Source organism: Hyperolius riggenbachi, chromosome 3 (assembly GCF_040937935.1).
Source record: "Hyperolius riggenbachi isolate aHypRig1 chromosome 3, aHypRig1.pri, whole genome shotgun sequence".
In the NCBI taxonomy this organism is placed as follows: Eukaryota; Metazoa; Chordata; class Amphibia; order Anura; family Hyperoliidae; genus Hyperolius; species Hyperolius riggenbachi.
In genome coordinates, this window is record NC_090648.1 from 210,387,431 (window position 1) to 210,401,302 (window position 13,872).

General features: G+C 51.6%; 1 protein-coding gene across 1 annotated transcript in view; it reads left to right on the top strand.

The window, feature by feature from the left end:
- The window catches only part of LOC137562270 (uncharacterized), a 294,902-nt gene that overhangs the window by 192,079 nt on the left and 88,951 nt on the right, over positions 1-13,872 (top strand). Inside the window, exon 18 of the mRNA XM_068273603.1 lies at positions 9,477-9,622. Coding sequence (XP_068129704.1) covers positions 9,477-9,622 — 146 coding nt within the window. The remainder of the gene's footprint in view (positions 1-9,476; positions 9,623-13,872) is intronic.

Consider the following 13,872-nt stretch of genomic DNA (forward strand, 5'->3'; position numbering starts at 1 on the left):
TTGGGACAGGTCGCTACCTGTCCTTTACGGCCCACTGGGTGACACTGATGGAAGAGAGGGAGGACAAGAGCGCATCAGCCCAGCTAGTGGTGCCACCACGCGGGATCAGGGGGGATGCAGAAGGGTCCTGTCACGACACTCCCTCAGCACCCGGAAAGCAAGCCCGCCTCGGCAGCAGCAGCGCCAAGCCTCGGCACTGCCAAGCCCTTTTAAAATTGGTGACCCTGGGGAAGGAGAGGCTTACGGCCACCAACGTCCTGGCCGCCCTCAGGAAGCAGGAGCGGAGGTGGCTGACCCCCAGAGGCCTGGAAGTGGGGTATGTGGCAGCCGATAACGGGGCCAACCTGGTGGCAGCAGTGCAGCAGGGAAACCTCCAGCACATCCCCTGCTTGGCCCACGTGCTCAATCTTGTGGTGCAGCGCTTCTTGCGCACCTACCAGGGGATGAGCGAGCTGCTGCAGGATGCCCGGGCGGTGGTACGCTTTTTCCGCCTGTCAGCCACTGCCTCTGCACTCTAGTCCACCTTACAGCAGCAGTATGGAAGGCCACAACACCGGATGATCATCGACATGCCAGTTCACTGGAATTCGACTCTGGCCATGTTGGAGCGGCTGTGTCAGCACAGGCTGGCTCTTAGGGCCTACATGCTAGACCCAAGTGTCCCCAGCAACCAGCAAGTCCCCATGATTACTGCCACTCAGTGGACACTGATGCAGCAAGTATGCCTGGTGCTGAGTCCCTTCCTGGAGGCAACCAAGATGGTCAGTGAGGAGCGGGCCTCTGTGTGCCAGTGGGTGCCCTTGGTTTGTCTACTGGAGCAGGCAATGGACAATTTAATTGAGCGTGGGGATGAAGCCCTGAGGCAGTTGAAAGAACAGGAGCAGATGGCAGCACACTCCAGCTCAGAGGAGGGCTCACAGCAGGTAGTGGAAGAGTTGGAGGTCCCTAACCTGAATGAGGAGGAGGAGGAGGAGCAGAGTGCAGCAGGCGTTGTACGTGGATGGCGGTTTGAGGAGGACAACGACATGGCACAGGAAGAGGACAGGCATGCGTTATGGGACAATGGCGAGGACGAGGAAGATCTTGCTGGCAGGGCCCACTTGTTTCCCATGGCTGTGCACATGTTGCGCTGCCTTCGCAGGGACCCCCGGGTGATCCAGATGCGTTCAAGGGAGGACATCTGGATTACCTTGATGCTTGATCCCCGTCTGAAGGGGAAGCTGGGAGACTTAATGACGCCATCCACCACCGAGCAACGCACAAGGGAGTTGAAGGAGGCCCTTGTGCGCAGACTACTGGAAGCATTCCCCCAGCATTCCACCCCCACTGTAACTGCTCTGCCAAGCCAGCAAGAGGTGCCTGCCATTGCCACTAGCAGCACAACAACAACCACCAGCAGCAGCAGCAGCAACTGGCGCCCCGGAGACCTGAAGAGCCTAAGCAAGAGCCTGTATGCAGTGCAGCAGCCCAGAACAGAGGTGCCCGCCACAGCATCCACCACCAACCAGCACAAGCAACGACTGACCACCATGGTGTCTGACTATATGGGGTCATCCAGCGGGCTCAATGACACCGACAGCCCCGTGGACCCCTTGGAGTACTGGGTCAAGAGACTGGACATCTGGAGCGAGCTTTCCCAGTACGCCCTGGAACTCCTATCCTGCCCTCCTTCCAGTGTCCTCTCAGAGAGATGCTTTAGTGCGGCCGGTGGCGTGGTCACAGAGAAGCGCTCTCGGCTCTCCCACGCCTCTGTGGACAAACTCACCTTCCTGAAAATGAACCAGGCTTGGGTGGAAGGTGAGTTCCTGGCCCCTATTGTCGGACACAGGGGGACATGAAGTGGCTGCTGCATGTGCTGTTGTTAACTATGCCTGCCTTTATAAAGACATTTACTACCTGCCTAGTGCCTACCTTGGTTAATTTTTTGGTGTTATGGTACTACTACCAGTAAGTTGCCATGGTCCTCCTTCTGAGCTGCTGAACTGACCGCCCGCTTTGTCCTCCTGACTCAGTCGCTACTACACTCTGCGTTCACACTGCCCGGGTCGCCGGGTGCATTTAATTTTTTGGCCAGCACTATGACGCTGTGCTACTTCTACTGTGCTGCTGCTGCTGAACTGACCGCCCGCTTTGTCCTCCTGACTCAGTCGCTACTACACTCTGCGTTCACACTGCCCGGGTCACCGGGTGCATTTAATTTTTTGGCCAGCACTATGACGCTGTGCTACTACTACTGTGCTGCTGCTGCTGAACTGACCGCCCGCTTTGTCCTCCTGACTCAGTCGCTACTACACTCTGCGTTCACACTGCCCGGGTCGCCGGGTGCATTTAATTTTTTGGCCAGCACTATGACGCTGTGCTACTACTACTGTGCTGCTGCTGCTGAACTGACCGCCCGCTTTGTCCTCCTGACTCAGTCGCTACTACACTCTGCGTTCACACTGCCCGGGTCGCCGGGTGCATTTAATTTTTTGGCCAGCACTATGACGCTGTGCTACTACTACTGTGCTGCTGCTGCTGAACTGACCGCCCGCTTTGTCCTCCTGACTCAGTCGCTACTACACTCTGCGTTCACACTGCCCGGGTCGCCGGGTGCATTTAATTTTTTGGCCAGCACTATGACGCTGTGCTACTACTACTGTGCTGCTGCTGCTGAACTGACCGCCCGCTTTGTCCTCCTGACTAAGTCGCTACTACACTCTGCGTTCACACTGCCCGGGTCACCGGGTGCATTTAATTTTTTGGCCAGCACTATGACGCTGTGCTGCTACTACTACCACCAGTATGTTGCCGTGGTCCTTCTGTGCTGCTGAACTGACCGCCCGCCAGGGGCGTCGCTAGCCCTGTTTTAGGGGGGCACGTGCCCCCAATCTTTCCTGGGGTGCCACGGATCTCCCGGCCGCCGATGCCCCCTCTGTCAGCGGCTCCCTCCAGCCGCCGCCGCCGCGTCTCAGACCTCAGGATCAGGCGGCGAGCCGGCGACCAATCGTGCGGGCGCTAGGACCCAGCGCCCGCACTGATATGCGGAAGTGACATCACTTCCGCATATCGAGCGGGTGCGTCCAGCGCCCGCTCGTACATCTGGTCGGGTCGCCGCTGATCCTGAGGTCTGCTGAGAGGTAGGGGGGGGAGCGGCGGCGGCTAGAGAGGGGGCCTCCCTGTCACTCACTCACTAAAGGGGCTCCCTGGCACTCACTCACTCCCTAAAGGGGCTCCCTGGCACTCACTCACTCCCTAAAGGGGCTCCCCTGGCACTCACTCACTCCCTAAAGGGGCTCCCTGGCACTCACTCACTCCCTAAAGGGGCTCCCTGGCACTCACTCACTCCCTAAAGGGGCTCCCCTGTCACTCACTCACTCCCTAAAGGGGCTCCCCTGGCACTCACTCACTCCCTAAAGGGGCTCCCTGTCACTCACTCACTCCCTAAAGGGGCTACCTGTCACTCACTCACTCCCTAAAGGGGCTCCCTGGCACGCACTCACTCCCTAAAGGGGCTCCCTGTCACTCACTCACTCCCTAAAGGGGCTCCCTGTCACTCACTCACTCCCTAAAGGGGCTCCCTGTCACTCACTCACTCCCTAAAGGGGCTCCCTGGCACGCACTCACTCCCTAAAGGGGCTCCCTGGCACTCACTCACTCCCTAAAGGGGCTCCCTGGCACTCACTCACTCCCTAAAGGGGCTCCCTGGCACTCACTCCCTAAAGGGGCTCCCTGTCACTCACTCACTCCCTAAAGGGGCTCCCTGTCACTCACTCACTCCCTAAAGAGGCTCCCCTGGCACTCACTCACTCCCTAAAGGGGCTCCCCTGGCACTCACTCACTCCCTAAAGGGGCTCCCCTGGCACTCACTCACTCCCTAAAGGGGCTCCCTGGCACTCACTCACTCCCTAAAGGGGCTCCCTGGCACACACTCACTCACTAAAGGGGCTCCCTGGCACTCACTCACTCCCTAAAGGGGCTCCCTGTCACTCACTCACTCCCTAAAGGGGCTACCTGTCACTCACTCACTGCCTAAAGGGGCTCCCTGGCACGCACTCACTCACTAAAGGGGCTCCCTGGCACTCACTCACTCCCTAAAGGGGCTCCCTGGCACTCACTCACTCCCTAAAGGGGCTCCCTGGCACTCACTCACTGCCTAAAGGGGCTCCCTGGCACGCACTCACTCACTAAAGGGGCTCCCTGTCACTCACTCACTCCCTAAAGGGGCTCCCTGTCACTCACTCACTCCCTAAAGGGGCTACCTGTCACTCACTCACTCCCTAAAGGGGCTACCTGTCACTCACTCACTCCCTAAAGGGGCTCCCTGTCACTCACTCACTCCCTAAAGGGGCTCCCTGTCACTCACTCACTCACTCACTCCCTAAAGGGGCTCCCTGTCACTCACTCACTCCCTAAAGGGGCTCCCTGGCACGCACTCACTCCCTAAAGGGGCTCCCTGTCACTCACTCACTCCCTAAAGGGGCTCCCTGTCACTCACTCACTGCCTAAAGGGGCTCCCTGTCACTCACTCACTGCCTAAAGGGGCTCCCTGTCACTCACTCACTGCCTAAAGGGGCTCCCTGTCACTCACTCACTGCCTAAAGGGGCTCCCTGTCACTCACTCACTGCCTAAAGGGGCTTCCTGTCACTCACTCACTGCCTAAAGGGGCTTCCTGTCACTCACTCACTGCCTAAAGGGGCTCCCTGGCACTCACTCACTGCCTAAAGGGGCTTCCTGGCACTCACTCACTGCCTAAAGGGGCTTCCTGGCACTCACTCACTGCCTAAAGGGGCTTCCTGGCACTCACTCACTGCCTAAAGGGGCTCCCTGGCACTCACTCACTACCTAAAGGTGCTCCCTGTCACTCACTATCGGGGTCCCTGTCACTCACTACCTAACTGGAGGCGCCTGTCACTCACTAGCTAACCTGGGGGTCCCTGTCACTCACTACCTAACTTGGGGGGGCTACCATATTAAGGGGGGCTTTCTGCCTATTTATGTGAAATGCTGTCTATTTATGTGCCTCATGACAGCTGAATGTGTCTTGTTGGGAGCCTTATGATTTGTTGGGGGCCTCATGATTGCTGAATTTGTCTTGTTGGGGGCCTCATGATTTGTTGGGGGCCTCATGATTGCTGAATTTGTCTTGTTGGGGGCCTCATGATTGCTGAATTTGTCTTGTTGGGGGCCTCATGATTTGTTGGAGGCCTCATGATTGCTGAATTTGTCTTGTTGGGGGCCTCCTGATTTGTTGGGGGCCTCATGATTGCTGAATATGTCTTGTTGGGGGTCACATGATTGCTAACTGCGAGACTATGGGAAAAGCTGAATCCTTATCATATGAGACAATAGCATTCGACCTACTTTTTTAGCGTTTTAAAACAGAAAATAAAACTGGGAGGTTCTAAAAAATTGAATACATTTTTCAGGAGTAGGATGGATGAAATTGTTTATCTTCACAGTTTATTTTCAACTTGGATTTTCCATAATGTTCATGTATGAGTTAAAACGTTTGTACAGTATTTAGTTTAAATTGCTGTTGCCACTTTGCGATAGATACCGGTAAGTGACTTTTGGGTTGCAGTTTGGGCACTCGGCCTCCAAAAGGTTCGCCACCACTGTCCTAATCTGATGTCCCACCATTGCTAGGTTCATGTAAATTTGTCTCCACCCGTTACCACACCTATATTCTGGTCCATGGCCCACCCATTTTTTGGTGCGGCGCGATAAGCACGCCACACAACGTGATCGTCATATTTATGGCACGCTAGCTGCAGTGTGCTGAATTCTGCTGCCTACAGTATGTACAGTATACGCTGTTCTCTAGTGCTTGCACTGTGTGCTGATTTACCTCCAGTGTGTACAGTGTAAGGTGTTACTCTGTGCCTTTATTGATTGTAAACCAGCTGTATTGTATGCTGATCCCTGCTACTTTCAATATGTACAGTATTAGCTGTAAAGCCTGGTACACACATACAATTTTGATTAGCCAATTTAAGCTCTGTTCATAAAATTCATTGTCTGTTGGCCCACTTACTGCACGGGGGTGGGAAATTGGGGGTCAGTGATTGACCAATCAAAATTGTATGTGCGTATACATCTTTGATCTATGCCTATACTGATTGTAAATGATCGAAATAAAGGACAGGGGGCTCCGTCCAATATTTCGATGGGCAGGCCCGTTATCCGTAGCTTACACCGCTGCTAAGTTCATGTACATTTGGCTCCACCCATGGCCACGCCCACTCACCGCATGGCCACGCCCATTTTTTGCCGCGGCGCGCTGCGCGCGCCGCATGTACCTCCCCTCCTGGTGCCCACAGGTGCCACTGATCTCCAGGGACCCTAGAAACGCCCCTGCCGCCCGCATAGTCCTTCTCCTGACTCAGTCGCTACCACCACTGCACTCTGCGTTCACACTGCCCATGTCCACTGACAACTCTGCTGCGATGTCATTGCTAATTGCTGCAAAAAAAAAAAAAAAAAATTACAAAAACCTCTCTGGAGCCTTTTTGCCGTCAGCCACTCATCCTCCTCCAGCGGTACCTTCGCCGCCAAGTGCCATTGGAACTCGCCTTCACCTCTTTGACTGCTTAACGCGTATATCCCTTTTTGAAACCACTTATTACCAATTAATAGCCCCATTTAAAGTGTTGATTTCACTTTAAAATCCATTTTCTCTAGAAAAAAAATTTTTTGGGGAATTTTTTATGTTGAAGTTATGTTGCCCCTTATCACCTCGATAATCCATGCTATTTGGGGGACTGTAGCATGTATGGGGGCTTTGTTATTAACGTTAAAAGAAAATCCGCCTCCGGGTGTGAATCCGCGCGTGATTACGCCATTCACGGGAAAAAATCCGCGTGGTTGCGTGGACGCGGACGAAAATCCGCATGCGGCGGGGCCGAATGCGGATTTTTTTTGCAACCACGCGGATTTCCGAATTCGTGGATGAGGCACATCCGAGCATCCCTGGTATAGGGGGTGGGTTGAACTCGCATAAAGGTTCGCGTTTCGATCGCGAACGCGAACCACCGTTCGCCAGCGACCCGTTAGGGCCATCTCTAAACAACAACTTCAGGATCTAACAAGACAAAAATGTTAATTGCATATTATAATAGGTTATTGGATTTCAGCCTGCCAAAACCAGCTTCAAATCTCAGCCAGAACACATCCACCTAGATTCTGTAGAGTTAGCACATGGTGAGCCAACAGGCATCTTCAATTTGCAAACTAGCCAATACACTGCAGACAGATGTGCACTAGAGGGCAGTGTGGAGATGCAGCAGTGCATCGAGTTTCTCCATTCCAAACTGGTGGGTTTTCTCTTAATATAATAGGCTCGCCCAGGTCAACAACCAATTATCGCAGATAAGATCTTTCGCCAATCACAGTCATTCCTCAGGCACTATGAACAGCCATTCTTTCAAAGGGGTCTACATGAAAAGGGCGCCGGTAAAAAAGGGCGCCTGGTGGAGCCCATATATACCAACTTCGGCTACAAAAAAGGAGCCTGGTGTAGCCCATATAAACTTCGGCTACAAAAAAGACGCTTGGTGTAGCCCATATGAAAACTTCGGCTACAAAAAAAAGGCGCCTGGTGTAGCCCATATAAAAACTTCGGCTACAAAAAAACTCCGGGATGTGTTAATTACTATTCCCCCTCCAGGCTGCCATGGATAGTGGGGGAATGAAATAATTCGGCTTACAGTGCTTGTAGCCCATATAAAAACTTCGGCTAGAAAAATACTCCAGGATGTGTTAATTACTATTCCCCCTTCAGGCCGCCATGGATAGTGGGGGAATGAAATAATTCGGCTTACAGCGCCTGTAGCCCATATAAAAACTTTGGCTACAAAAATACTCCAGGATGTGTTAATTGCTATTCCCCTCCAGGCCGGCATGGATAGTGGGGGAATGAAATAATTCGGCTTCCAGCACTTGTAGCCCATATAAAAACTTAGGCTAGAAAAAAAGGCAATAATATGGGCTACAAAGGGGCACCTTACTGTAGCCGAAAACCTTGTAGCCGAGAAAAATACGGGCTACAAAGGGGAGCCTGCTTGTAGCCGAAAACCTTGTAGCCGAAAAAATATGGGCTACAAAGGGGAGCCCGCTTGTAGCCTATATCAACACTCGGGCGCCCTTTTCTACACCTTGTAGCCCATATTTCCAGAAATAACATTGATGTCTATGGTGGCGCCCTTTTCATACAGGCAGCTCGGGCGCCCTTTTCAACCGATACCTTTGAAAGGGACACTGTGGTGAGCGTGATATGAAGGCTACCACATTCATTTCATTTTAAAGGATGCCAATTCCGTGGAAGTCTTGCTGATCATTTTGGCTGCAGAAGTGTCTGAACCATACACCTGAAAAAGCATGTGGCTAATAAAGCCAGATTTAAATAAGAACTCCTATTGTTCATACTGGTTCTGGGGCTGTGACTGAAAGTAACTGGATTAGAAAGACAGCCAGGAAATTGGAATAATTTAAAGTGGATCTGAGATTAACTTTTACTCATTGCATAATTGTGTTCCTTTCCTATTGTTTATAGGGCATTCCTCAAGCCAAATACTTTTTTGTTTTTGTTTTAATATTTTAATTCCCTATAAACTAAACAAGCCACGCCCACATGTTTTTAGAGAGCCAAGGCACTTTCAGACAGTAGCAAGGGCTCATGGGAGCATAGTCTGGGCAGGAGGAGGGTGAGGTATTACTAGCCAGAGATTTCAGAGGCAAAGGGTGGAGGAGGGGGATTAGGTTTTTTTGCTCAATATGCAGATAAGCCTGCCTCTGTGTAATGTTTACAAACAACATGGCTGCTGTCATTGTATCACACGAAGAAATAATCATATTATATTAAAGCTGTTTGCAGATAGATATGCTGTGTAAACTATCTAAACTTTAGATAAGATATATAGACAAGTTACTTGTTATAGTTAGTTTTTCATCTCGGATCCGCTTTAAAGATAACCTGAAGTGAGAGGGATATTAAGGCTGCAATATTTCTTACCTTTTAATCACTACTGGTTGCCTGGCAGTCCTGCTGATCTTTCTGGCATCAAAAGTCTTTGTGTCACACAGCTGAAACAAGCATGTGGCTAATCTAATACGACTTCAGTCAGATCACCTGATCGGCATGATTGTTCATGGTCTATGGTTAAAGTACCGTATTTGAGGCAGAGGATCAGCAGGATAGCCAGGCAATGTGCATTGTTTAGAAGGAAATAAATATGTCAGCCTACATATTCCTCTCACTTCACATTCCCTTTAAAAGGAAAAGGCAGCCTTCACATCTCTCTCACTTTACAGTTCCTTTAAGCAGATAGTGAGCTGACCAAAGTGTCCTGTCTTCAGGTAGCCATAGAAAAGGCTGCTCAGCCTGGGGAAGATATGTTTGGCTAGTTTTATGACAGGAAAAATTTAAAATGTAAATGAGACAATAAGTGTCAACCTGATTAAGAAGGCATAATCTAATCTATCTATACTATTTCAGAAATAATGCAAACTGGACTTCCGCCACTGCATATTTCAGTATAAACTCCAGCAATGTACTGTATCCAAACATAGTTCTGAACAGCCTCATAGGATCTAGAGTGCAAGTCAATTTCTCTATTGTTCCAAACACGTTAACCGTCGCAGGTAAGACTTTTTTAAATTCTGTTTTGCATATCTTCAGACAGCTACAGATAACATCAGAGCGGAAACAATCAGTTAATATTTATCTGTAGATAACAGTTTGCTTTGATACAATCTTAAAAAATAAATGTACCATAGAAATTAATACATGTTCTAATAAAAGCTGTCTTGTATTAGAAGCAGCATACTTACAGTATTACTGAATTGTGACTTTACTGTGTGGAACTACCATGCTACTTGTGAGGCAGGAAAGGATGTCTCCATAAGGCAGCTATTCGGCTAAAAGCTGCATAAGGTGCAGTGGTGTAACTAGAGGGAAGCAGTTCCTGCAATGGCAGGGGCCCAGAGCTACGTGGGTCTCCATCTACTAATGCCTGGTACACACGGTGCACCTTTCCCTCAGATAGATGGGTCGAATAGATCATTTCTGACAGGTCCGGTCTAAATTGTACAAAATTGATCAGAAAAGCGATCGGATATCAGATCGGACCTGTCGGAAATTATCTACACGACCCATCTATCTGAAGGGAAATTGCATCGTGTGTACCAGGCATAACCTTCCCTTCCTGCGATACTCAGGACTATACTTCAGATCAGGTGTTTTCGTGGCTACATGTTATGGGTGTGAAGATCATGATGGCCACACTTGTTTTATGACTCTTGTGAGATGGGGCACAAGGCCACGAAAGGGCACAAAGGGGAGACAAGGAAAGGGGTGTGAACATTGGGGGAGGGGCTCCAGCCAAGTTTTGCTGGGGTGTCCCATGAATTGTAGTTACTGGGTGGTGTAATGGTTAAGGGCTCTGCCTCTGACACAGGAGACCTGGGTTCGAACCTCGGCTCTGCCTGTTCAGTAAGCCGGCACCTATTCAGTAGGAGACCTTGGGCAAGTCTCCCTAACACTGCTACTGCCTATAGAGCGCGTCCTAGTGGCTGCAGCTCTGGCGCTTTGAGTCCGCCAGGAGAAAAGCGCAATATAAATGTTATTTGTCTTGTCTTGTCTTGATAAGGTGCCAATACACACCCTATGCATTCTCACTGGTCCTCATAAGAGATGATTCATAAAGTTATCAATCTGTAGTTCTCTTAATGGCTGGTCATGATTAACATACCCAGGTAGCAAAAGTGATTTATGATCTTATAGTGAAAACCAGCCAATTAGAGAAGTGCAATTCAATCATCTGAAAGTCATGTACTTTTCCATGAATTCACCTCATTTGAGATATTCTCCTAGGAGAAACTTAACTCTGAATCTCTGGAGCCCATGCTATGCAATGAATGCTGTGGGGTGTGTGGGATTCACTGTCTGGTGCTGGTGCAGACGGTGGTAGTGAAGGTGAGGTGGTAGCTCAGCAGGCAATGGCATGGGAGAAAGGCAGGGATACATACTTTACCTGATTCCACCGGCATCATGGTTTCCATGGTTCCCTTCCTGCCTGGTGGACCACAGAGGCGCTCTTTCCCAAGTGATGTCACATGTCTGCATCACGTCAGGGAGAGTGCCACTGCAGTCCACCAGACAGGAAGGGAACCATGCAGGCACGTGCACAGGGGGGTGCTCTGGGTGCCCAGGCACCCCCCTTTTTAAAATCTTCAAAAAAAGGCCCCTCTCGCCGCGCAAAATAAGCTCTGCCCCGGCCGCGATAAGCCCCGCCCACCCGCTGGAAGCCCCACCCCCATCTGGGACACTTTCAAGTGAAGAGGCCCAGACAGGAATCCTAGTGTGGCATACTGACCTCTCCCTCCACCTAGGACCTATACTGACCTCTCCCTCCCCCAGCACCCACAGTGACCTCTCCCTTCACCTAGCACCCACAGTGACCTCTCCCTTACCCAGCACCTACAGTGACCTTTCCCTCCATCTAGCACCCACAGTGACCTCTCCCTCCCCCAGCACCCACAGTGACCTCTCCCTCCCCCAGCACCCACAGTGACCTCTCCCTCCCCCAGCACCCACAGTGACCTCTCCCTCCGCCTAGCACCCACAGTGACCTCTCCCTCCCCAGCTCTAGCAGTGATCCTGCCTACCCCAGCACCCACACTGACCTATCCCTCCCCCAGCCAGCACCCACAGTGATTTTCCCTCCCCCAGTGGCTACCCTCCTGTCCCCTGCAGCACCCACAGGGACCTCCCATCCCAAAAGCAGCACCTATAGTGACCTCTCCCATTGCCAGCACCCACGGTGGCCTCTCCCAACACCCAGCATCCACTCCCTCCTCCAGTAACCACACTGACTTCTCCCAGCACCCACAGTGACCTCCCCTTCCTCCAGCACCCATACTGATCTCTTTCTTCCACAGCACCCACAGTGGCCTACCCTTTCCACCAGCACCCACACTGACCTCTACCTCCCTTAGCAGCAACTATGCCATTCATAGCAGCACCCATAGTGACCTCCCACCCCCTGCACCCAAAATGACCTCTACCTACCGAGACCCACAGTGATCTCCCCCAAAGGACCCACAGTGACCTCCCTTTCCTCCAGCACCCATACTGACCTCTACCTTCCACAGCACCCACAGTTACTTCTCCCCCCAGCACCCACAGTGACCTACCCTTCCCCCAGCACCCACAGTAACCTACCCTTCCCCCAGCACCCACAGTACCCTACCTTTCCCCCAGCACCCACACTGAGCTTTACCTCCCCCAGCAACCACACTGACCTCTACCTCCCCTAGCAGCAACTATGCCATTCATAGCAGTACCCACAGTGATCTCCCACCCCCTGCACCCACAGCAATCCCACCAATATTCCGCACCAACATTACACTCAACCAGTAACCCCCACTATAGCAAGCGCCCAGTACTTGCACCAAGCACCCTGCACCCAGTACTCACATCCGGCCTCAATATGGCACTTAGTACTTGCATCAAACAGCCACATGACACCCAATACCTGCACCCCTTCACCCTATAGCTGGCACCCAGTACTCGCACCTACATGGCACAGTACTTGCACCCAGCCCCAACATGGCACTCACTATTCACACCTGCACACCGCCTTCACATGGCACCCACCACTATCTGCACTCACATAATTAGTACTAGCACCCAAAGTACCTGCACTCAGAACCCACATGACACACAATACCCACCAATAACTAGCACCCAGTGCAGGCATGGCACCAAGTATTTGCACCTATGTGATACCCAGTACCTGGCACTCACATATGACATCCAGTACATGCACCCAGAACTCACAAGGGACTGAGTACCTGCAATCAACACCTACATGATGGTTGATACCCATCCATACTGCCAGAATCCACATGACACCCTGTGCCAGCACCCAGAACCCACATGGCACCCAGCATCTGCCTTTAGCACCCACATGACAACAAATACCCCGCTAGCCAGCACCCATCACCCATATGTCACCATGTACTCACTCCCAGTACCCACTTGGCACTCAGTATTTGCACCTAAGACCCACATACCCCCATAATCAACACCCACATGGCACAGTACTCACATGTCACCAAGTTCCAAAGCCATTATATGCACCTAGTACCCGTCCATGGCCAGCACCCAAATAGCACCCAGTACCCATCCTTGGTCCGAACCCATATGAGACTCAGTACTCTCCCATGGCACACGTCCAGACCGCACATGGCACTCACTCATGTCCAACACTTACATGGCTCCCTGCACCAATTATCACTCACATGGCACCCACTAAGACTGCCTTATGCTTTCTGGAGAGTGGGTATTACATACACAATTTAGCACGATTTATCGATTTCAAATTTGAGCACCACACCCTTGAGGATCCTCTGCACGGCCCTGCCCCTTCCTGCAGCACCCACACTGACCTCTACTTTTCCCAGCACCCACCCCTTCCCCTCATAGCTGTCACCCAGTACTCACACTCACATGACACCAAGTATCTGCACCCAGGCCTAAAATTGCACCCAGTACTTACGCCTGCACACAGCTTCCACATGGCCCCCACTATCTGCACCAAGCACCCACTTAACCCGTACCCACACCCAAAGTACCTGCATTCAAAACCCACGTGATGCCCAAAGCCCACCCATAGCCAGCACCCAGTACAGGCATGGCACCAAGTATTCGCACCTATGTCACATCCAGTACCTGTACCCAGCACCCACATGACATCGAGGACATGCACCCAGTTCTTACATGGCACGAAGTATTTGCAATCAACACCCGCATGACACTCGATACCCAACCATAGCCAGAACCCACATGACACTCAGTACTTACACCCAGAACCCACATGGCACCCAGC